This window comes from Anomaloglossus baeobatrachus, chromosome 5, assembly GCF_048569485.1.
Source record: "Anomaloglossus baeobatrachus isolate aAnoBae1 chromosome 5, aAnoBae1.hap1, whole genome shotgun sequence".
Taxonomy (NCBI): domain Eukaryota; kingdom Metazoa; phylum Chordata; class Amphibia; order Anura; family Aromobatidae; genus Anomaloglossus; species Anomaloglossus baeobatrachus.
Window position 1 is genome coordinate 185,121,705 of NC_134357.1, and position 25,810 is coordinate 185,147,514.

The window sequence follows — 25,810 nt, forward strand, 5'->3', positions numbered from 1 at the left end:
GTACAGCAGGCAGCCACGGGCTGCCTCCAACCCCCAGTTGCCTATTTGTACCCGGCTGGGCACAAAAATATAGGGAAGCCCGTTTTTTTTAATTATTTCACTTATTTCATGAAATAATTAAAAAACAAATGACGTGGGCTTCGCCCCATTTTTGTGTCCACCCGGCTACAACTAGGCAGCTGGGGATTGGAATCCACAGTACAGGTTAGCCCGAGGTTTCTGGGCGCCTCTGCTGTGAATTGCAGTCCGCAGCCGCCCCAGAAAATGGCACTTTCATAGAAGCGCCATCATCTGGCACTGTATCCAACTCTTCCAACAGCCCTGAAGCCGGGTGGCTTGTTGGGTAATAATGAGTTAATACTAGCTTTGTTTTACTAGCTAGTATTAAGTCAGAGATTCTTAATGTCAGGCACGTTTGACCCGGCCATTAAGAATCTCCAATAAAGGGTTCAAAAAAAGGCACCACACAGAGAAAAAATACTTTAATAGAAATAAATACACAGACACATTAGAGACTCCATCTTTATTACCCCCTGTCAGCCCTCCACGATCCATGGTCTTCTGTCTTCCTCGTTCAACAAATGCAGCTCTGCTCCATCACTGCTGCATGGGGGAAGACCCTGCTGCTCCCCGTGCAGCCTTCACTCCGTGAGTGATCAGTGCTGCTGGCTGTCAGCGGTAACGCTGACAGACGCGTTACCATATCAACGGTGCTCCCAGGGCCGCGGTTAGCGGTGACGTCACCGCTAACTGCATTGCTATGGCAATGGTGATCTCCGTTAATGACCGGCTGTGTCAGCCGGTCCCTAACGGAATGGGGAGTCGACTGTGTGCTAGAGCATGTCGCCGGTACACGGCGATACACAAATGTGCACTGTGTACCGGAGAGATGCACTCGCAGGTCCTACATGACGTGTCATAGTCATGTGACCAGTCTGTAGCCAATGAGATAACCACGTGACTGGTCACATGGCTATTTTGACATCACGATAGGTCCTGCATCTCTGCTGGCAGTGCTGGTCACCGGGAGGATTCAGCGATCATCGGATGGAATAGCGGCAGGAGACAGAGTGCAGGAGGGATCGCGGGGACCGGTAAGTGTTATGGCAATGTTTATTAACTGTTTGTGTACAGTTATCATGCATTTTTATGTGTTTGTGATTGCCTCCCATTATATCCTATAGGTTCGAGTTTGGTTCGTCGAACGTCCGACGAACCAAACTCGAACGAGACCTACCTTCGGCGAACCGAACTCGAGCCGAACCACGGCCAGTTCGCTCATCTCTAGTCTGCAGCGTTGTGTGTGTGGTGCTGTGTATGTTGGGCGGTTTGTGTGGGTGTGTGTGTGTGTTTTGGGGGGAGGTATGTTTTGTGCAGTGTGTGCGTGTTTGTGTGTGTGTGTGTGTGTTGGAGGAGTAGTCCTGGGGAGAGAGGAGTATAATAGGAGGAGTAGTCCTGGGGGAGAGGAGTATAAAAGGAGGCGTAGTCCTGAGGGGAGAGCAGGATAATAGGGGGAGAGCAGGATAATAAGAGGAGTAGTCCTGGGGAGAGAGGAGGATAATAGGAGGAGAAATCCTGGGGGGAGAGGAGGATAATAGGAGGAGAAGTCCTGGGGGGAGAGGAGTATAATAGGAGTAGTGGTCTTGGAGGTGAGGAGGATAATAGGAGGAGTAGTCCTGGGGAGAGAGGAGGATAATAGGAGGAGTAGTCCTGGGGGGGAGAGGAGGATAATAGGAGGAGTAGTCCTGGGGGGGAGAGGAGAATAATAGGAGGAGTAGTCCTGGGGGGAGAGGAGTATAATAGGAGGAGTAGTCCTGCAGGGAGAGGAGGATATTAGGAGGAGTAGTCCTGGGGGAGAGGAGTATAATAGGAGTAGTAGTCCTGGGGGGAGAGGCGTATAATAGGAGGAGTAGTCCTGGGGGGGAGAGGAGTATAATAGAAGGAATAGTCCTGGGGGGAGAGGAGTATAATAGGAGGAATAGTCCTGGGGGAGAGGAGTATAATAGGAGGAATTATCCTGGGCGGTGAGGAGAATAATAGGAGGAATAATCCTGGGGGGAGAGGAGAATAATAGGAGGAGTAGTCCTGGAGGGAGAGGAGGATAATAGAAGGAGTAGTCCTGTGGGGAGAGGATAATAATAGGAGGAGTAGTCCTGGGGGAGGGGAGTATAATAGGAGTAGTCGTCCTGGGGAGAGGAGGATAATAGGAGGAGTAGTCCTGGGGGGAGAGGAGTATAATAGGAAAAGTAGTCCAGGGGAGAGGAGTATAATAGGAGTAGTAGTCTTGGGGGAGATGAGTATAATCGAGGAGTAGTCCTGGGGGAGAGGAGTATAATAGGAGGAGTAGTCCTGGGGGAGAGGAGAATAATAGATGGAGTAGTCCTGGGGGGAGGTGTCTATTAGGTGGAGTAGTACTGGGGGGAGGTGTATAGGTGCCCAATGTGTGTGGGTGGTGTGGCCGAGCGGGCAGTGTGGGGGGGGCGTGGCTGAGCGGGCAGAGTGTGTGGGGGACGTGGCCAAGCGAGCAGAGTGGGTGTCTATTAGGTGGAGTATATTGAGATAAGGTATGCACACCAGTGACTATGCAAGGGGAATACATGTAATAGCAGAAACTGCTGTGTGAATACTGACATGAAAAATCCAATAGCTATATGTAAGAATGAAAATGTGAAAAATGAAAAATGAAACCTGCATTACTGCCATGAACATATGAATAAAGAGAAATTTAGCTACTGAATTGATCAATGCAATAGAGCCCCAACACTACGCCAAAGTATTTCTCTACGTTGGGGTCCCTAGCTTGTGTGTGTCCTCTCATGCAGTTAAAAAACTTACCGTGTATGGGAAGCTGAGACCCAGGCTATATATGCATATCATGTGGATTGGCAATAGGTGTGAGTGGGGTGGGTTCACAAACGAAAACTTACTAACAAATAAGGAATAACGTTTGGAACACCATTCTAAGGCTGGCTTTGCACTTTGCGACATCGCAAGCCGAAGCTGCGATGTCGCACGCGATAGTCCTCATCCCCGTCGCAGGTACAATATCTTGTGAAAGCTGGCGTAGCGAAAATTATCGCTACGCCAGCTTCACATGCACTCACCTGCCCTGCGACCGTCGCTCTGGCCGGCGACCCGCCTCCTTCCTAAGGGGGCGGGTCGTACGGCTTCATAGCGACGTCACACGGCAGGCGGCCAATAGCAGCAGAGGGGCGGAGATGAGCAGGATGTAAACATCCCGCCCACCTCCTTCCTTCCGTATAGCCGCTGGTGGCAGGTAAGGAGATGTTCCTCGCTCCTGCGGCTTCACACACAGCGATGTGTGCTGCCACAGGAACGAGGAACAACATCGTACCTGTCGCTGCACCGGCATTATGGAAATGTCGGTGAATGCAACGATGATACGATAACGACATTTTTGCGCTCGTTCATCGTATCATCTAGCATTTACACAGTACGATGTCGAAAGTGACGCCGGATGTGCGTCACTTTCGATTTGACCCCACCGACATCGCAGGTGCGATGTCGCAACGTGCAAAGCCGCCCTTACTCTGAACTGGGTTCAAAAACCTAAAAAAACATGACTATATGGAGATAAGGTATGCACACCAGTGACTATGCAAGGGGAATACATGTAATAGCAGAAACTGCTGTGTGAATACTGACATGAAAAATCCAATAGCTATATGTAAGAATGAAAATGTGAAAAATGGAACCTGCTTTACTGCCATGAACATATGAATAAAGAGAAATTTAGCTACTGAATTGCCAATCCACACCTATTGCCAATCCACATGATACGCATATATAGCCTGGGTCTCAGCTTCCCATACACGATAAGTTTTTAAACTGCATGAGAGGACACACACTAGCTAGGGACCCCAACGTAGAGAAATACTTTGGCGTAGTGTTGGGGCTCTATTGCATTGATCAATTCAGCAGCTAAATTTATCTTTATTCATATGTTCATGGCAGTAATGCAGGTTGTGTATTAGGTGGATTAGTCCTGGGGGGAGGTGTATAGGTGCCCAATATGTGTGAGGGGCGTGGCCAAGCGGGCAGAGCGTGTGGGGGGCATGGCCGAGTGGGCAGAGCGTATGGGGGGATTGGCCGAGCGGGCAGAGTGTGGGGGGGCACAGTGGGTGTGTATTAGGTGGATTAGTCCTGGGGGGAGGTATATAGGTGCCCAATGTGTGTGGGAGGCATGGCCGAGTGGGCAGAGTGTGTGTGGGGCGTGGCTGAGCGGGCAGAGTGGGTGTCTATTAGGTGGAGTAGTCCTGGGGTGAGGTGTATAGGTGCCTAATGTGTGTGGGGGGCGTGGCCGAGCGGGCAGAGTGTGGGGGGGCACAGTGGGTGTGTATTAGGTGGATTAGTTCTGGGGGAGGTGTATAGGTGCCCAATGTGTGTGGGAGGCATGGCCGAGTGGGCAGAGTGTGTGTGGGGCGTGGCTGAGCGGGCAGAGTGGGTGTCTATTAGGTGGAGTAGTCCTGGGGGGAGGTGTATAGGTGCCCAATGTGTGTGGGGGGCATGGCCGAGCGGGCAGAGTGTGTGGGGGGCGTGGCCAAGTGGGCAGACTGTGTGGGGGCAGTGCCTGAGCGGGCAGAGTGTGTGGGGGGCGTGGCCAAGCGGGCAGAGTGTGTGGGGGGCGTGGCCGAGCGGGCAGAGTGTGTGGGGGGCGTGGCCGAGCGGGCAGAGTGTGTGGGTGGCGTGGCCAAGCGGGCAGAGTGTGTGGGTGGCGTGGCCAAGTGGGCAGAGTGTGTGGGGGGCAGTGCCTGAGTGGGCAGAGTGTGTGGGGGGCATGGCCGAGCGGGCAGAGTGTGTGGGGGGCATGGACGAGCGGGCAGAGTGTGTGGGGAGGCGTGGCCAAGCAGGAAGAGTGTGGGGGGCGTGGTCGAACGGGCAACTATGCAAAGCGGTTTCCATAGTTACCCGATGTGTATCATGGTTACCAGCGTACACCGTCTCCGGGACACGTGTGTCGGGAGTCGGGATAAGCTAGTAAGCATGGTAAACATCAGGTAACTATTCAAAGCGACAGTGCTGGTTCACTTTTTGTTTGTTGGTCTCCTGCTGTGCAGCCCGCATCGGCATGTTTGACAGCGGGAGACCAACGATCTGAATGGGCAGGGAGCCGGCATATGCTGGTAACCATCTTATACAATTGGGTAATTAAGCAAAGTGGTTTCCATGGTTACCCGATGTGTACCATGGTTACCAACGTACGCTGGCAACCCCAGCAACGCGAGGGTATGTCTCGGCTGGGTTGCCGGTGTGCGCTCCCAGGGGTGCAGCACTCACCTGGAAGTCGGGGCTCTGTGTGGGTTCGGGGAATGCGTGTGGGGGGCGGGCCCAGGACGAGCGTCCAATGCTTGAGGGGGCGGGGCCTGGCCAAGCGGCCAATCCATGTGGGGGTGGGGCCAGGATGAGCCGAGCGGCCAATGCGACGGTTGCCACCGTAATTACGTCATTTTGGAGACAGACAGACAGACACAATAAGGGAATTATATATATAGACTGCTCTTTCAAAGACGGCAAGTTACTGAGATATCAGTGATTGAATTGATGTGCAAAAAAAAAATCTTAAGGGTAGACATAGGCGAACCTACAGATGTTTGGGTTTGGAAGATCTTAATTAAAAAAAAAAAAAAAAAGACCTGTTCGGGACCAGACTTGAACCCAAACATAAGCCTGGACGCCAAACCCCTTATAATTCTATGGGGACCCGAACATAACTTTTATATAATGGTGCTAGTAAGCGTAAGGGGGCAGTAATACAGGACATTTATACTTACTGAATTTTTTGTTTAGCTGTCACACTACTTCCTGGTCTGCTCATTAGCTCTCATGCATATTCACTGCTTTCCTTGCCCACCCTCTGTGACAGCATCTGTGATTGATTACAGTCAGCTGCCAGTGTATGTGATTGGTTGTGGAGTGTAAAAATAAACAAACAATTGTAAAAAAAAATGACACAGTGTCCCCTGTATAATAATACTCAGCACAGATAAAGCAAACGGCTACAGGCTGCAGCCCCCCAGCTGTGTGCTTTTCTTGACTGTGTATCAAAATATGAGGGACTCATTCAGCTATTTTTCTAATTAATTAAATAAATATTTTTTTAAAAATAGTGACCTCAGATGTAGCAGAACCAGGATGATCATGGGATCATGGAACGTCATGTCTGTGGATTATGTTGGACCTGCAGGTTGTTTTAGGAGTTAATAAATTGGAGAAAGATGCTGTTTATTTTGTTTTCTTTTTTTTTTAATAAAGGATTATTATCTGTGGTTTGTGATTATTTTTTTTTTTATTACAGGTTTAGTAATGGGGGTCTTATATACCCCTCCCCATTACTAATATTTGGCTTGATGACAGCTGTAATTTTTTTAAAAAATCACAGCTGTTAGTAACCCCTTATATTACCCCGATTGCCACCAGGGCTATCATGATAAGCCAAGTAATGCACCAGGTAATTCAATGAGTGAGTAATGCAACATAGCTAATAGATGCGACAATTCCAGGCTGGCTGCAGGCTGAGAATACCAGTCCGCAGCTGTCAGCTTTATCTTGGCTGGGTATTAAAATTAGGGGGGGACCCCATCTCGTTTTTAAACTTATTTATTTAAATAATTTTAAAAAAGCCACATGGGGTCCCTAGTATTTTGATACACAGTCAAGATAACATATACAGCTGGGGGGCTTCAGTCTGCAGCTGGCTTATTAATTTGTGTTGGGTATTGGTATACGGGGAACTCCATGTCACTTTTTTCAATTACTTAATTATTTTTCCACTCCACAACCAATCACAGATGCCGGCATGCCAGCAGTCTGACTCACAGACGCTGTCAGAGAAGGTATGCAGGGAAGCAGTTAATACGCATGAGAGATAATGAGCGAACCCAGAAGTAGTGTAACAGTCACCCAGAAGACTCTGAAAGTATAATTCTTCTGTTTTAATGTCTACTTTTTTATTTTTATCCAGGTGCCTGAACCCTGAGAAGTCTGTGTTCAAGGTCCTTGCACGGACCCCAAACTTTACAGTTTGTGTTTGCCCATGACTACTTAAGAGCTATTATTGTAGTAGATCTGAAGCCCATCTGTCACTCCAGCTCTATTCGCTGCAAAATGCTCCCTTCTCCTGCTTGACTTGACTGCTTTGTGATTTCAGTCAAAGTAACAATCAATCAGGAGGAGCCACTGGGTGCAAAATATAGTGCCTGAGAATAGAGGTGTAGTGATAGAGGCTTCAGATCTACAGCCATATATCAATTAAAACACCAATTTCTCAATAATGTAGTAACAGACTGGCCATGTAAAGGTATTTCTGGACTTGTCTTTGAAAGACCTACATGCACATATAAATAGAAAAAACAAATCCATGCAGCACGTTGTGAACAGAGAGGGATGTTTACATTGCACTGGAGACAGTGGGGTATAGGGCACTGCATAGTGAGACATGTACATACAGTCATATGAAAAAGTTTGGCCACCCCTATTAATGTTAACTTTTTTTCTTTATAACAATTTGGGTTTTTGCAACAGCTATTTCAGTTTCACATATCTAATAACTGATGGACTGAGTAATATTTCTGGATTGAAATGAGGTTTATTGTACTAACAGAAAATGTGCAATCCGCATTTAAACACAATTTGACTGGTGCAAAAGTATGGGCACCCTTATCAATTTCTTGATTTGAACACTCCTAACTACTTTTTACTGACTTAATAAAGCACTAAATTGGTTTTGTAACCTCACTGAGCTTTGAACTTCATAGGCATGTGTATCCAATCATGAGAAAAGGTATTTAAGGTGGCCAGTTGCAAGTTGTTCTCCTATTTGAATCTCCTATGAAGAGTGGCATCATGGGCTCCTCAAAACAACTCTCAAATGATATGAAAACAAAGATTATTCAACATAGTTGTTCAGGGGAAGGATACAAAAAGTTGTCTCAGAGATTTAAACTGTCAGTTTCCACTGTGAGGAACATAGTAAGGAAATGAAAGAACACAGGTACAGTTCTTGTTAAGCCCAGAAGTGGCAGGCCAAGAAAAATATCAGAAAGGCAGAAAAGAAGAATGGTGAGAACAGTCAAGGACAATTCACAGACCACCTCCAAAGACCTGCAGCATCATCTTGCTGCAGATGGTGTCAATGTGCATTGGTCAATAATACAGCGCACGTTGCACAAGGAGAAGCTGTATGGGAGAGTGATGCGAAAGAAGCCGTTTCTGCAAGCATGCCACAAACAGAGTCGCCTGAGGTATGCAAAAGCACATTTGGATAAGCCAGTTACATTTTGGAAGAGGGTCCTGTGGACTGATGAAACAAAGATTGAGTTGTTTGGTCATAGAAATAGGCGTTATGCATGGAGGCAAAAAAACACGGCATTCCAAGAAAAGCACTTGCTACCCACAGTAAAATTTGGTGGAGGTTCCATCAAGCTTTGGGGCTGTGTGGCCAATGCTAGCACCGGGAATCTTGTTAAAGTTGAGGGTCGCATGGATTCAACTCACAATAATGTGCAAGAATCAGTGACAAAGTTGAAGTTACGCAGGGGATGGATATTTCAGGAAGACAATGATCCAAAACACCGCTCCAAATCTACTCAGGCATTCATGCAGAGGAACAATTACAATGTTCTGGAATGGCTATCCCAGTCCCCAGACCTGAATATCATTGAACATCTGTGGGATGATTTGAAGCGGGCTGTCAATGCTCGGCAACCATCAAACTTAACTGAACTGGAATTGTTTTGTAAACAGGAATGGTCAAATATACCTTCATCCAGGATCCAGGAACTCATTAAAAGCTACAGAAAGCGACTAGAGGCTGTTATTTTTGCAAAAGGAGGATCTACAAAATATTAATGTCACTTTTATGTTGAGGTGCCCATACTTTTGCACCAGTCAAATTTTGTTTAAATCCGGATTGCACAGTTTCTGTTAGTACAATAAACCTCATTTCAATCCAGAAATATTACTGAGTCCATCAGTTATTAGCTATATGAAACTGAAATAGCTGTTGCAAAAACCCAAATTGTTATAATGAAAAAAGGTTAACATTAATAGGGGTGCCCAAACTTTTTCATATGACTGTATGCTTGATTGATTCTGAGGGATTATTGGGAAAAAGGCCGGGTACCCCTGTTATATTGTGAATAGTGTGGGAGGTTGGTGTAGGATTGTATTTCTGGAGGGACCACGTGTCGTCTTCTGCAGTAGCGTCCCCGGATAGCCCCATTATTAGAGAGGGGTGGGAGTGGGATAGCCGGAGAAATATAACCCATTCCCTGTCCTGCAGACTGACACTTGGGGTCTTCCAGGCCGCATAAATTGCATTTGTATGTTCCGGGCTATTGTGGCTCATAAACTGTGGAGATTCTGTTGTTGTCAATCTTTGAAACATATAAAGAAAACAATTGGTTTATCATCTTTGTGTGATCGGGTTCATCTATAGCACCACCGTATCGTTGTGTCCACCGCGACTGGCATCCGGTGATTACAACTGCACACAGCACTTTACTGAGTTTGTACATTTAAACATCATGCCTCATTATCCCTGCGATGATTCGGTTGATAGGATTTCCTCATCTTGTATTTAGCAGGCTTTTGTGGAACATGAGACATATCCATTGGATTTAAGCTAAGATACAGTTGAAACCAGAAATTTACATGCACATCTGCATGTTTTTGTCTCTATCTGACATAAAATCAGAATAAACTTTTCCCGTTTTAGGTCAATTATGATTACCAAAATTATTTATATTTGAGAGAATGTTTAAAGGCATTTTTATTAATTTCTGCAAAGTCAAAAGTTTACATATATTTCATTAGTATTTGGTACCATCACTCTTAAACTGTATTACTTGGGTGGGTCAAACATTTTGGATATCCTTCCACAAGCTTCTCCTAATAGTAGGTAGAAATTTTGGCCCATTCCTCCTGATAGAACTGGTGTACCTTAGCCATATTTTTAAGTCACCTTGCTCGCACCTGCCTTTTCAGCTTTGCTCATAAATTTTCAATAGGATTGAGATCAGGGTTTTGGTATGGCCACTCCAAAACATTGACTTTGTTATCCATAAGCCACTTTATAACCAGTTTGGCAGTATGCTTTGTGTCATTGTCCATTTGGAAGACCCATTTCCGCCCAAGCTTTAAGGTCCTGGCTGATGTCTTGAGATGTTGGTTCAATATTGCCACATAGTCTTGTTTCCTCATGATGCCATCTATTTGTGAAGTGCACCAGATCCTCCTGCAGCAAAACAAACCCCACATGATGCTGCCACCCCCATGTTTAACAGTTGGGTTGGTTTCTTAGATTATAAAGCTTCTCCCTTTTTCTTCCAGACATTATGGGCTAACAGTTCAATTTTAGTTTTGTCTGATCCCGACATGTGTCAACAAATTAATGTCTTTGTTTGTGTGTGAATTTGCAAACATTAATCTGGCTTTTTATGTTTCTTTTGGCGTAATGGCTTCTTCCTGGCAGAGTGACATTTGAGCCCACGTTGATACAGTACTCGCTTGTTCTTGGATTGATATGCTCATGTTTGACCAAAGCACATTTATTTCTAGTACACAAAATTCATCTCCTTCCTGAGCGATATGATGGCTGGACATTCTCATCTTGTTTATAGTTGCACATAATTGTTTGTACAGATGGACGAGGCACCTTCAGGTATCTGGAAATTTCACCCAAGGATGAACCGGACATGTGCAAGTCCACAATTCTTTTTCTGAGATCTTGGCTGATTTCTTTTGACTTTCCCATGATTCTACACAAAGAAGCAGTGTGTTTCAGATGTGCATTAAAATACTATGTTTTTAATTAATTCATATGTTCCCGATAAACCTATCAGAAGCTTTCAAAGACATAACATCATCATATGGACTTAATAAAGATGAAGGCTGCACATCAACTAATTTGATAATGGTATAATGCTATAGGCATGCTGAAAAATGCAATGAAAAATGAAATTTGCTAACTAGGAAGTGAAAATGTGAATAATGATATTGATATGCATAGCTGAAAAAAATAATTGGAAAAAAGATATTTTGCAATCGCATTGATCAATGTAACGGAGCCCCAATACCTCGCCAAGGTATATCTCTATATTGGGGTCCCTAGCTCTGTGACCCTAACTCTGTGTCATCTCAATGCACTTAAAAACTGCTGTGTGTGGAGAGGGGTAACCAAGGACTTAGTTATATAGGAAATGGAAAAACATGGCCGAAAGGGGCGTAGCTTTGTTCACCTTCAGAAAAAAACTATTCATCATATGGACTGTCCCATATTTTTTAAAGGCATAGTACTCTTAGTGCATGTAAACGTTTGATTTTGCAGAAAGTAATAAAAATGCCTTAAAACATTCTCTCTCTCTCTCTCTCTCTCTCTCTCTCATTATTCTGACATTTGGCAAATATAAAAAATTTTGTTTCCTAATTGACCTAAAATGGGAAAGGTTTATTCTGATTTAATTTCAGATAGTAAGAAAAAACATGCATATGTTGTGTCTTTTTAGATGTGTATGTAAACTATGTATGTAAACTTCTGGTTTCAACTGTATGTGCAGGCCTGTGCTAATTCCACCACATTCCTTTTTGGGTTTTTTTTGTTATTTCCTGTTTTTTTGTTGTTTTGAATTTTTAAGTATACAGTAACTAATAAACTTCATATTTTATTTACTTAACCACTTCGTCTTCTCAGTTTTTTAAATGCATATATAAATAGTTTGAGGTGTGAAAAAACCTGTGGACAGACTTGCAGCAATATACATATTGATATTGCCTAATATGGCTTCCTCTGCCCTAAAAGCTAAAGCACATGAACGCCGGAGCTTTCATTCCCAGTTTCATGACAACCTGCAGAGTGAGCTAAGGCATGTTCGCTCTTTCTCACTATCTCTTGAAAGAAAGGCTTTGCCAAACTGGTCTAACTATGATGTCAAAAAATCTTTTTTATACAGACATTAAAAACTAACCTACACACCAATTTGAAGAAGTATAAACACATAACAAACAGAGGTCCAACGGTTTGTAATCGTTGAATCGCAGCATTGTAATATTAATAAGTTACCTCGCTCTCCTTTTTCTCCTTTGGAACCTTCTTTGCCATCTCTTCCATCCCTTCCAGGTAATCCACTAGGGCTATGTGAACTGCATGATATAACTGCACATGTATTGGTACTTTCTTCACATTTGCCATTATCTGAAGTAATGTGTGCATTCAGAAGAAGTCCATGTAGTAGAAGACTGAAAAGTTGTGTAAGCTTCATTGTTCAGGTTAATTCTCTAAAACAATAAAAAAAAATGTTATTGCTACATTATTGTAACACAATAGACTTTAACCCCTTAACGACCCATGACATACTGGGTACATCATGGATCATGTGCCGGTAAGCCCCGCCCCTTGCCGACGGCAGGCGGCGGCGATCCGCGCACATATCAGCTGTTATCAACAGATGACATGTGTGCCTGCTAGCCGCGGGTGGAATCGCTTCCACCCGCGGCCATTAACCCCTTACATTTCGCTGCCAAAATCTTGGCAGCGATATGTATATGGGCGCCGCCATGACAGTCACTTACCCCGCCCCCACCGGAAGTCACGTGACATGATCACGTGACTTTCGGTGGTTGCCATGGTAGCACAGGGTCATGTGATGACGCCTGTAGCTAACATGACTCACTTCCTCTCAATGCCGGAATACAGCCGGCATTGAAAGTGAAGCAGCAAATCTGCAGTTCTCAGCTCTGTAGCTGAGATCTGCAGATAGTGCAGAGCGATCGGATTGCTGATCGCTATAGCCCCCTAGGGGGACTAGTAAAATAAAAAATAAAGTAAAAAAAAAAGTTTTAAAAAATAAAAAAAAAATAAAAAAACCTAAAAGTTCAAATCACCCCCCTTTCACCCCATTGAAAATTAAAGGGTTAAAAAAATAAAAAATACACACATATTTGGTATTGCCACGTTCAGAAATGCCCGATCTATAAAAATATAAAATCAATGAATCTGATCAGTAAACGGCGTAGCGGCAAAAAAATTCCAAACGCCAAAATTACGTTTTTTGGTCGCCGCAAATTTTGCGCAAAATGCAATAACAGGCGATCAAAATGTAGCATCTGCGCAAAAATGCTACCATTAAAAACATCAGGTCGAGACGCAAAAAATAAGCCATCACTGAGCCTCAGATCCTGAAAAATGAGAACTCTACGGGTTTTGGAAAATGGCGCAAAACATGCGCCACTTTTTTGGACAAGCTTGTGAATTTTTTTTAACCCCTTATATACAAGTAAACCTATACATGTTTGGTGTCTACAAACTCGCACCGATCTGAGGCATCACATAGATACCTCAGTTTTACCATATAGTGAACACAGTGAATAAAATATCCCAAAAACTATTGTACGATCACACTTTTTTAGCAATTTTTCCGCACTTGGAATTTTTTTGCCATTTTCCAGTACACTATATGGTAAAACTTATGGTTTCGTTTAAAAGTACAACTCGTCCCGCAAAAAACAAGCCCTCATATGTCAAGATTGATGGAAAAATAAAAAAGTTACGCCTCTCGGAAGAAGGGGAGCATAAAACAAAAACGCAAAAACGGAAAGTGCCCGGGGGCTGAAGGGGTTAAGCACCACTCCAGTATTCTGGGGGGTTTTCAGCACTGGAGTGGTGCTTCTAACCTAAGCCCCTGCAACATCTTCATCTTTTACCAATGCTGTTCCGGTCTCACTGTGCCATCTTCTGACAGTAACTTCTGACTGGCCTGGAGTCAGAAGATATGTCACTCGTTCTCAATCCATCACTATGAGAGCCAGAATGAGGCCAAAATGAGGCTCTCATAGACGTGCATTGAGAATTGACCTCCAATGCGATCCATGAAACACTGCCGGAGACCGATAGGAGCAGCTGTAATAACAAATGAAGACGGCGTAGCCTGAGTATAAGACAGGAGACTGAGATATAAAGCTTCACTCCAGTGGCAAAATAAAAAAACTCCAGAGTTGTCCTTTAAATGTTTCAAAATATATAGATTGTCAATAAAGAAAGTAACATTAATAGCAGTCATTTTGTCAATGGACAGTTTGATAGACTTTGGGTTTGTCAACACCAAAGTTTCTAGTGTCTTTTCAGATTTCAATATATCAGTATAAAGTATTTCTGATCTTTATGTTCACAAAACGGAATGATATTTTACTTTCAGAAATTAGGATATATTAGTAGTTGAAAAGGAAAAAAAATATCTTTACTGTGGAACATATTCTCCAGCCCTTAACACTTATTGACACATTAACATAATAGTGAAATGTAGTGTGATCAACACAAACAATGAAACAACATTGCAGAGGTCCTACTTATTCGAGCTTAAAGTCTAAAATGTCTTACAAAACATGAGTTTTTTTTCTATTGTTACTTGATAAAGTCAGCTCAAATTTTAGTTTACTCAAATCTAAATTACAACACAGAAAATAAGGATTCTAGAAAAACTGCCCCAAGCAGTCCAATAAGTGATACATCATGGAATCAGGCTCTCACCTACTACATTTTGCTTTTCTCAGATAACATAGTAAAAACGTCCTGACAGATTCCCCTTCAGAGGACCTGTCGCAGGTCAAAAGTGACCAGTTTGTATTCATATTTTACTCGCACTGTCCCCGAGTATTCCTTCGTGTGTTTGTTTGTAATCCTCCAGACGGTTCCAGAGATAGGGGCCTTTTTAGTTAATACTAATGATTATGGTATTTACAAGGGGGCATGGTTCATATAAGTTATTATGCAGTTCTGCCTAAAGACACATCCCCCAGATAATACCATGAGTTACCCCCCTTAAATAATTAGCACTAAATAAAAAAGCCCATATATTTGGAACTATATTGAGTCAATGAATAAAACAAAACAAAAATACTCAGGGGAGCTGCAGGATTTAATAACAAAAATGGCCACTTTTGATTTAGCTACTATTCCTCTTTAACTTTATTACTAATTTTAAAAATGACTTATGCACATTGCATACTTGAGCTCATGTGAATGCCGTTCCCGGCTCTGACACTGGAGAATCCTAACAGCACACAATGTGCATGCGATGTGATGATTCACAAGTCTGCAGTCACATACAGTGACACATAGCTTGACTGTAGACTTGTCATTTTAGACCGGACAACCCCTTTAAATACAAACATCATCTCCCTTTGAATAGAAAAATCTGAGGCCAACAGCTGGCATTAGCATCTCTGCTATGGCAATGCATGACGTTATTGCTATGCACCGACCCGCCTCTGGTGGAGCAAGAGCACACTCCTTCTCAAGGGTGTGAGTACAAGTGAGAAGAATCTTTGTTTATTTGTACAGTCATGGCCAAAAGTTTTGAGAATGACACCAAAATTATATTTTCACATGATCTGTTGCCCTCTGGTTTTTAATTGTGCTTGTCTGATGTTTACATCACATACAGAAATATAATTGCAATCATATTATGAGTACCAAAAGGTTATATTGACAGTTAGAATGAGTTAATGCAGCAAGTCAATATTTGCAGTGTTGACCCTTCTTCTTCAGGACCTCTGCAATTCTCCCTGGCATGCTCTCAATCAACTTCTGGATCAAATCCTGACTGATAGCTGTCCATTCTTGCATAAGCAATGCTTGCAATTTGCCAGAATTTGTTGGTTTTGTTTGTCCACCCATCTCTTGATGATTGCCCACAAGTTCTCAATGGGATTAAGATCTGGGGAGTTTCCAGGCCATGGACCCAACATCTCTATGTTTTGTTTCATGAGCCATTTAGTGATCACCTTTGCTTTATGGCAAGGTGCTCCATCATGCTGGAAAAGGCATTGTTGGGCACCAAACTGCTCTTGGACAGTTGGGAGAAGTTGCTCTTGGAGGACATTCTGGTACCATTCTTCATTCATGGCTGTGTTTTTAGGCAAGACTGTGAGTGAGATGATTCCCTTGGCTGAGAAGCAACCCTACACATGAATCGTTTCAGGATGCTTAACAGTTGGCATGAGACAAGACTGGTGGTAGCACTCACCTCTTTTTCTCCTAATAAGCTGTTTTCCAGATGTCCCAAATAATCGAAAAGGGGATTCATCTGAGAAAATGACTTTACCCCAGTCCTCAGCAGTCCACTCCCTGTACCTTTTGCGGAATATCAGTCGGTGCCTGATGTTTTTTCTGGAAAAAAGTGGCTTCTTTGCTGCCCTCCTTGAAACCAGGCCTTGCTCAAGCAGTCTCCGCCTCACTGTGCGTGCAGAAGCACTCACACCAGCCTGCTGCCATTGCTGAGCTAGCTCGGCACTGCTGGTAGTCCGATCCCGCATCTGAAACAGTTTTAAGATACGGTCCTGGTGTTAGCTAGTCCTTCTTGGGCGCCCTGGAGCCTTTTTGGCAACAATGGAAGCTCTCTCCTTGAAGTTCTTGATGATGTGATAGATTGTTGACTGAGGTGCAATCTTTGTAGCTGCGATACTCTTCCCTGTTAGGCCATTTTTGTGCAAAGCAATGATGGCTGCACGTGTTTCTTTAGAGATAACCATGGTTAACTGAAGAGAAACAATGATACCAAGCACCAGCCTCCTTTTAAAGTGTCCAGTGGTGTCATTCTTACTTAATCATGACTGATTGATCGCCAGCCCTGTCCTCATCAACACCCACACCTGTGTTAATGGAACAATCACTAAAACAATGTTACCTGCTCCTTTTAAGGCAGGAATGCAATGATGTTGAAATGTGTTTTGGGGGTTGAAGTTAATTTTCTTAGCCAATATTGACTTTGAAAGTAATTGCTGTTAAGCTGATCACCCTTTATGACATTCTGGAGTATATGCAAATTGCCATTAGAAAAACTTAAGCAGAAGACTTTGTAAAAATTAATATTTGTAGCATTCTCAAAACGTTTGGCCATCACTGTACATAACAAAATGCAGAATGGTAGACATTATTACTAGAAGGGGACAAGAATGGGCGGATATAAGTTCAAGAAAGGGACTAGTATGGGGACATTACTACAAGAAGGGGACCAGGATGGGAACATTACTACAGGAAGGAGACCAGAATTAGGACCTTATTACAAGATGGGGACAAGGATGGGCACATTAATACAAAATATGTAAAAGAGATGGGGACATTAGTACAAGAAGAGGACATTACCACAGGAAGGTGAACAAGATGGGTAAATTACTATAAGAAGGGATCCAGGATGGGAACATTTCTACAAGAATGGACCAGGATTGGGAATATAATTATAGGTTGGAAGCCAGGATGGGAGACATTATTACAAGATGAGGACCATTTTTATAGGACAAAAGAAATTATTATAGGATGAGGGATATTATTACAAAATGCAGGACATAATTACAACATGAGGACCCTCATTATCAAATAGAGAACTGCCATGGGGGGAACAGAACAAGAAAAAATATATCAGGACAGGAAAAAGTATTATAGAACTGGCAAGTCCAAGAATAGGCACATTCTACATGCTTCCCAAAATTTACAAATCTTGAAATCTAGGAACACATCATTTCATATGTGGGCACCCTCACTGAGCAAGTCTCTGGATGGGTAGAGGGTATCCTTAAAACCTTGGTAAGGGATACAACCAGCTACATCCAGGACACTACTGACCTATTGAAAAAACTATCAGCAATAGGTCCTCTTCCAGAGGGAACAGAGGGAACCATCCTTGCCACCATGGATGTGGAATCTTTGTACTTGAATATTCCACACCAGGATGGATTAAATGCCTGCCAAGTCTTCCTGGAAAATACAGGAATTGATGCCGATTCTGTGGTGAAGCTTACAAAATTAATCCTCATCCATAATTAGTTTGCATTTGACAATAACATATCTACAGGAAACTGGGACTGCAATGGGATGCAAAATGGCACCATAATATGCAAATCTTTTCATGGCCAAGCTTGAGAGTGACTTTTTATGATCTTGTCCTATCAGCCCTTTGACCTACTACCGTTACATTGACAATATTTTAATCATCTGGACAGAGTCTGAGGAGCAGCTGAAGAACTTCCATGAACACTTTAATCAGTTTCAACCCACCATCAACCTAACACTCAACTACTCCTGCACGGAAATCAACTTTGTGGACTCCATCATTAAACTACAGAACAATGTAATAGAGACATCCCTTTACAAGAAGCCGATTGACCGTCCACCATACCTAAAATGGGACAATTTTCATCCAAAACACATAAAAAACTCTATAGTGTACAGTCAGGCCATCAGGTACAATTGGATATGTCCCATCATTACAGATAGAGACAATCACCTTGAGGGCCTCAGAAAGACCTTTTTGAATAAAGGCTACCACCCAAGAACAATTGAGAACCAGATTTCAAAAGCCAACAGAATATCAAGAAACCATCTGCTACATTATAAAACGAAAGAAGAAAACAACCGGGTACCTCTTGTAATCACCTACAATCCAAATCTGGAGGTGTTAAGGGGAGCTGAACGGAAACTACAACCATTACTGCAAAAAGATGCCCGATTAAAATCTATTTTTCCAGACCCCCCACTTCTGTGTTTTAGACAGCCCCTGAATCTAAGAAGTATCATTGTCAGAAGCTCACTGTCCTCTTCAACAACAGGTACACTTCCCTGCAACCAGAAAAAATGTAAGACCCGTCCATTTATCTTGACAATGGATAAGATAAATATTCCCAGATCATATCAAGACTACAAGATCCCAGGTACCTCCAGTTGCACCACAACTAATGTGGTGTATTTAATTATATGTACCAAATGTCCAACTGGGGGTCTGTATGTAGGGGAAACAGGACAACAGCTCAGGACAAGGATGAATTCTCACCACCACACAATTAGAGAAAAAAGGATGGATCCATCTGTGGCCAAACATTTTTGTAACCCAGACCACAGCATCATGGACATGAAATTGCTGGTGTTGAATGAAAAAAAATGTTTAAAAGAACAGAGTCCTCAGTGGTTGATACCTTTTAATGGCTAACTGAAAAGATGGTAATAATTGCAAGCTTTCGAGACTACTCAGGTCTCTTCATCAGGCATGGTATAACACAAAATCTGAAGAGTCACATACAACACATGGTGTTGAATGGAAATTTAAAATCCCAGAGAGACAGGAGACTTTGGGAATACAAACGTATCATGACCTTTGACACATTGAGAGCAGGAATGAATGTGTCACATGGATTTATGTCTTTTTTACATCAATTAAGAAATGTGCTCCTCAGAGGATCTGGGGGACCAGACCGCAACCAGAGGCAATAAAACTTTCACACTACTTATCTATGAACTGCTGCAATATTTATGGCCACAACAGTTTGTCTTCCTGCCATACTGATCGTTCAGGTTCACATAACTTGTCTTTTTTACTGCTCTATTCTATGTCCTGTTGTGAATAAATATGTGACTCTTCAGATTTTGTATTATACTGAGCCTGATGAAGAAACCTGAGTAGTCTCAAAAGCTTGCTATTATTACCATATTTTCAGTTAGCCATTAAAAGGTATCAATCACTGAGGATTCTCAGTTCTTTTAAACATTTTTTTTATCTCTACTCGCTGACACAGTAAAAAGATATGTTATACCTGTACAGAACAGGGGATATTATTACAGGATTTGGGACAATATTACAAGATGAAGGACATTATTACAGGATGAGGACCATTTTGTTAGATCAGGGATCATTAATGCTGGATAGCATACAATTATTACAGGATGGAGACCATTATTTCCGGATAAGAAAAATTATTACAAGCTGAGGACAGGAATTATATTATGACAGGATATTATTAAAGGACAGTGGACATTTTAACAGGATAGTGCACATTATTACAGAACAGGAGACATTATTATAGGATAGAGGACATTATTACAGGATGGGGGACTTTATTGCAGTATGAAGACCATTATTACTGGATTAGGGCCATTATTAAAAATTTGGGGACATTATTAAAAGACAGGGGGTATTATTACAGTTTAGGGCATTATTACAGAATAGGGGACTATTATTACAGTGCAGGAGATATTATTATAGAATAGTGAACATTATTGCAGGATGGAGAACATTATTACAGGATGAGGGACATTATTAAAGGACAAGTAGGTGGCCCGATTCTAACACATCGGGTATTCTAGAATTTATTGTGTAGTTAATGTTTGATTTTTGTTATATATATAGATATTGTTGTGTGTAGTTGCCAAGTGTTTGTGTAGGGCGCTGTAAATGTTCTGGGTGTTGTCTGGGTGTGGGGGTGTGTGAGAGTGGTGTTGTTTTTGTGTTGCGTTGTGTGTGTTGCGTTGTTTGTGGAGCGCGGTGTGTCTGCAGCGTTGTGTGTGTGTGGTGCTGTGTGTGATGCGCGGTTTGTGTGGGTGTGTGGGCGCCCCCTGACGAAGGCTGGTGCCGAAACGTGTGTAGGAGGGACCTGGCGCCATTTCTGCGGTGAGTAAGAACTTTTTCCGGTCTATTACTATTTGCACATTTGCCTTTTGGATGTGTCCTCTGGCCAAAAGGTCTTGTATTCTTACCGACTGTTCTGTGGCTTGGTTTATATCTATTCCACTTTAGGCTGCATAGTGCTATTACTATTACAGCAGGATGCCTGTTCCCTCACCGCATTAATACGCCACCTTGTGCACTGTCCTGTTACTGCACCCCTTTTTGTCTTTTAATCATTGTTACAATAAAGAATATCTTTTACATTTTCCCTAATTCGTTTTGTGTGAATAGGTGAAATCTAATTTTGAATCAGTTGTATATCCACATTTACTATATCTATGGGGTAGTGGGACCATCTCTCAATCTTGAGTGACCACTGAATTTAGTCCCTTAATATCAGATATATGAATCCTGGCTGAATATTTGTTGTATATATTTGTGTGTGCCACAGTGTTTGTGTGTTGGGTGTTGTGTGTGCTGCGTTGTCTGTGTATGTGGGTGTCTGTGTAGGGCGGTGTTTGTGGTTACCAGTGTGTGTGTGGTGTGTTGTGTGGTGCGTGTGTGGTGGTTTGTGTGTGTGTGTGTTTTGGGGGAGGTGTGCACCCCATCATACTCCATCCTCCATGCTGCGCACCCCCAATCGTGCTCCAACCCCCATACTGCGCACCCTCCATCATGTTCCATACCCCATGCTGCGCACCCCCAATTGTGCTCCATCCCCCATGCTGCGCACCCCCATTGTGCTCCAACCCCCAAGCTGAGCAACCCCATTGTGCTCCATCCTCCATGCTGCGCACCCCCTTCGTGCTGCATCCCCCATGCTGCACACCCCTATCCTGCTTCATCCCCACATGTTGCACACCCCATCATGCTTCATCCCCCATGCTGCGCACCCCCCATCGTGCTTCATCCCCCATTGTTGTGCACTCCCCATTGTGCTCCATCCCCCATGCTGCACACCCCTCAGAGAGGAGTATAATAGGAGGAGTATAATAAGAGGAGTATAATAGGAGGAGTAGTCCTGGGGGGCGAGAAGTATAATAGGAGGAGTAGTCCTGGAGGTGAGGAGTATAATAGGAGGAGTAGACCTGGGGGGAGAGGAGTATAATAGGAGAAGTAGTTCTGGAGGACAGGAGTATAATAGGAGGAGTAGTCCTGGGGAAAGAGGAGTATTAGGAGGAATAGTCCTGGGGGAGAGGACTATAACAGGAGGAGTAGTCCTGGGAAGAGAAGAGTATATTAGGAGGAGTAGTCCTGGGGAGAGAGGAGTATAATATGAGGAGTAGTCTTGGGGGGAGAGGAGTATAATAAGAGGAGTAGTCCTGGAGGTAAGCAGTATAATAGGAGGCATAGTCCTGGACGTGGGCAGTATATTAGCAGGAGTAGTCAAGGAGGTGAGGAGTATAATAGCAGGAGTAGTACTGAGGAAGGAGGAGTATAATAGGATGAGTAGTCCTGGGGGGAAAGGAGTATAATAGGAGAAGGAGTCCTGGAAAGAAAGGAGTATAATAGGAAGAGTAGACCTGGGGAGAGAGGAGTTTAATAGAAGGATTAGTCCTGGGGGCAGAGGAGTATAATAGGAGTAAAAGTCCTGGGGGAGAGGAGTATTATAGCAGGAGTAGTCCTGGGGGGAGAGGAGGATAATAGGAGGAATAGTTCTGGGAAGAGAGGAGTATAATAGGAGGAGTAATCCTAGGGGGAGAGGAGTATAAGAGAAGGAGTAGACCTGGGGAGAGAGGAGTATAATAGGAGGAGAAGTCCTGGGGGAGAGGAGTATTATAGCAGGAGTAGTCCTGGAGGAAGAGGAGGATAATAAGAGGAGTAGTTCTGGGGAGAGAGGAGTATATTAGGAGGAGTTGTACTGGGGAGAGAGGAGTATAAGAGGAGTAGTCCTGGAGGTAAGCAGTATAATAGGAGGCGTAGTCCTGGACGTGAACAGTATATTAGCAGGAGTAGTCCTGGAGGTGAGGAGTATAATAGCAGTAGTAGTCCTGAGGAAGGAGGAGTAAAATAGGATGAGTAGTCCTGGGGGGAAAGGAGTATAATAGGAGAAGTAGTCCTGAAAAGAAAGGAGTATAATAGGAGGAGTAGACCTGGGGAGAGAGGAGTTTAATAGAAGGAGTAGTCCTGGGGGGAAAAGAGTATAATAAGAGTAATAATCCTGGAGGGTGAGGAGTATAATAGGAGGAGTAGGCCTTGGAGGTTGAGGAGTATAATAGGAGGAGTAGTCCTGGGGGCGTGAGGAGTATGATAGAAGAGTATTCCTGGGGGGAGAGGAGTATTATAGGAGGAGTAGGCCTTGGGGGTTGAAGAGTATAATAGGAGGAGTAGTCCTGGGGGGGTGAGGAGTATGATAGAAGAGTAGTCCTGGGGGGAGAGGAGTATAATAGGAGGAGAAGTCCTGGGGGAGAGGAGTATGATAGGAGGAGTAGTCCTGGGGAGAGAGGATTATAATAGCAGTAATAGTCCTGGGGAGAGAGGAGTATAATAGCAGTAATAGTCCTGGGGAGAGAGGAGTATAATAGGAGTAGTAGTCCTGGGGGTGAAAAGTATAATGGGAGAAGTCCTGGGGAGACAGGAGTAAAATAAGAGTAGTAGTTCTGGGGCGTGAGGAGTATAATAGGATTTGTAGTCTTGGGGGGTGAGCAGTATTATAGGAGGAGTAGTCCTGGGGGGAGAGGAGTATAATAGGAGGAGGAGTCCTGGGGGGGTGAGGAGTGAAATAGGAGGAGTAGTTCTGGGAGGAGAAAACTCTAATGGGAGGAGTAGTCCTGGGGGTAGAGGAGTATAATAGGTGGTGTAGTCCTGGGGGGAGAGGAGTATAATAGGTGGAGTAGTCCTGGGGGGTGAGGAGTATAATAGGAGGAGTAGTCCTGGTAGGAGAGGAGTCTAATAGGAGGAGTAGTCCTGGTAGGAGAGGAGTCTAATAGGAGGAGTAGTCCTGGGGGGAGAGGAGTATATTAGGTTGAGTAGTCCTGGGGGAAGAGGAGTCTAATAGGGGGAGTAGTCCTGGGGGGAAAGGAGTATAATAGGAGTAGAATTCCTGGAGGGTGATTAGGATAATAGGAGTAGTAGTCCTGAGGGGAGAGGAGTATAATAGGAAGAGTAGTCCTGGAGAAAGAGAAGTATTATAGGAGTAGAATTCCTGGGGGGAGAGGAGTATAATAGGAGGAGTAGTCCTGGGGGGAGAGGAGTATAAAAGAAGGAGTAATACTGGGGGAAGAGGAGTATAATAGGAGTAGTAGTCCCGGGAGGTGAGGAGTATAATAAGAGGAGTAGTCCTGGGGGGTTATTAGTATAATAGCAGGAGTAGCCCTGGGGCGTGAGGAGTATAAAAGTAGGAGGACTCCTGGGGAGAGAGGAGTATAATAGGAGGAGTAGTCCTTGAGGGGAGGAGTATAATAGGAGGAGTAGTCCTGGGGGGAAAGGAGTCTAATAGGAGAAGTAGTCCTGGGGGGTGAGGAGTCTAATAGGAGGAGTAGTCCTGGGTGGATAGGAGTCTAATAGGAGGAGTAGTCCTGGGGAGAGAGGAGTATAATAGGAGGAGTAGTTCTGGGGGAGAGAGGAGTATAATAGGAGGACTAGTCCTGGGGGAGAGGAGTATAATAGGTGGAGTAGTCCTGGGGGGAAAGGAGTATAATAAGAGTAGTAGTCCTGGAGGGTGAGGAGTATAATAGGAGGAGTAGGCCTTGGGGGTTGAGGAGTATAATAGGAGTAGTAGTCCTGGGGCGGTGAGGAGCATGATAGAAGAGTAGTCCTGGGGGGAGAGGAATTTAATAGGAGGAGTAGTCCTGGGGGGAGAGGAGTATAATAGTAGGAGTAGTCCTGGGGGGAGAGGAGTATAATAGGACGAGTAGTCCTGAAAAGTGAGGAGTATAATAGGAGGAGAAGTCCTGGGGGTGAGGAGTATAATAGGAGGAGTAGTCCAGGGGGTGTGGAGTATAATAGGAGGAGCAGCCCTGGGGAGAGAGGAGTATAATAGCAGTAATAGTCCTGGGGAGAGAGGAGTATAATAGGAGTAGTAGTCCTGGGGGGGGTGAAAAGTATAATAGGAGGAGTAGTCCTGGGGGTGAGGAGTTAATAGGAGGAGTAGTCCTGGGGAGACAGAAGTAAAATAGGAGTTGTAGTCCTGGGGGCTGAGGAGTATAATAGGAGGAGTAGTCCTGGGGGATGAGCAGTATAATAGGAGGAGTAGTCCTGGGGGGAGGAGTATAATAGGAGGAGTAGTCCTGGTGGAAGAGGAGTATAATAGGAGGAGTAGTCCTTGGGGGTGAGGAGTATAATAGGAGACGTAGTCCTGGGGGAAGAGGAGGATAATAGGAGGAGAAGTCCTGGGGGGTGAGGAGTATAATAGGAGACGTAGTCCTGGGAGGAGAGGAGTATAATACGAGGAGTAGTCCTGGGGGGTGAGGAGTATAATAGGAGGAGTAGTCCTGGGGGTAGAGGAGTCTTATAGGAGGAGTCGTCCTGGGGGGAGAGGAGTCTAATAGAAGGAGTAGTCCTGAGGGGAGAGGAGTATAATTGGTGGAGTAGTCCTGGGGGTAGAGGAGTCTAATAGGAGTAGTAGTCCTGAGGGGAGGTTCTAATAGGTGGAGTAGTCCTCGGGGGAGGTGTCTAGTAGGTGGGGTAGTCCTGGGGGGAGGTGTCTTGTAGGTGGAGTAGTTCCAGGGGGGAGATGTCTAATAGATGGAGTAGTCCTGGAGAGAGGTGTCTAATAGTGGAGTAGTCCTGGGGGTGTATAGGTGCCCAATATGTGCGGGGGACGGGGCTGAGCGGCCAACGTGCAAAGATGTTTCCATAGTTACCTGATGTGTACTATGGTTACCAGCGTATGCCGGCTCCGACACGCGTGTTCCGGGAGCCGGGGTAATCTAGTAACCATAGTACACATTGGGTAACTATGCAAAGAGACAGTGCTAGTTCATTTTTTGCTTGTTGGTCTCCTGCTGTGCAGCACACATCGGCGTGTTTGACAGCGGGAGTCTAACAATCTGAATGGGCAGGGAGCCGGCGTACGCTGGTAACCATATTACACAATCGGGTAACTAAGCAAAGCGGTTTCCATAGTTACCCGATGTGTACCATGGTACGCCGACTTCGGCACGATCCCAGCAATACAAGGGTAGGTCTCGGCTGGGTTGCCAGTGTGGGCTCCAGGGGGTGCAGCAGTCACCTGGGAGTAGGGGTTCTGTGTGGGCTCGGGAAATGCGTGCAGGAGGCGGGGCCAGGCCGAGCAGATAATGCATGCAGGGCGCGGAGCCGGGCTCAGGGGCCAATGCATGCAGGTGGCGGGGCTGGGCCGAGCGGCCAATGCATGCAGGGGACCGGGCTGAGCCGAGCGGTTAATCCGCGCTGGGGGTGGG

At 44.4% G+C, this 25,810-nt stretch overlaps 1 protein-coding gene across 1 annotated transcript in view; it reads right to left on the reverse strand.

Moving 5' to 3' along the window:
• The window catches only part of LOC142309853 (pulmonary surfactant-associated protein D-like), a 90,383-nt gene that overhangs the window by 17,114 nt on the left and 47,459 nt on the right, over window positions 1-25,810 (reverse strand). The window contains exon 2 of the mRNA XM_075347310.1: window positions 12,080-12,294. Within this exon, the coding sequence (XP_075203425.1) occupies window positions 12,080-12,278 (199 nt within the window). The 5' untranslated portion in view covers window positions 12,279-12,294. The remainder of the gene's footprint in view (window positions 1-12,079; window positions 12,295-25,810) is intronic.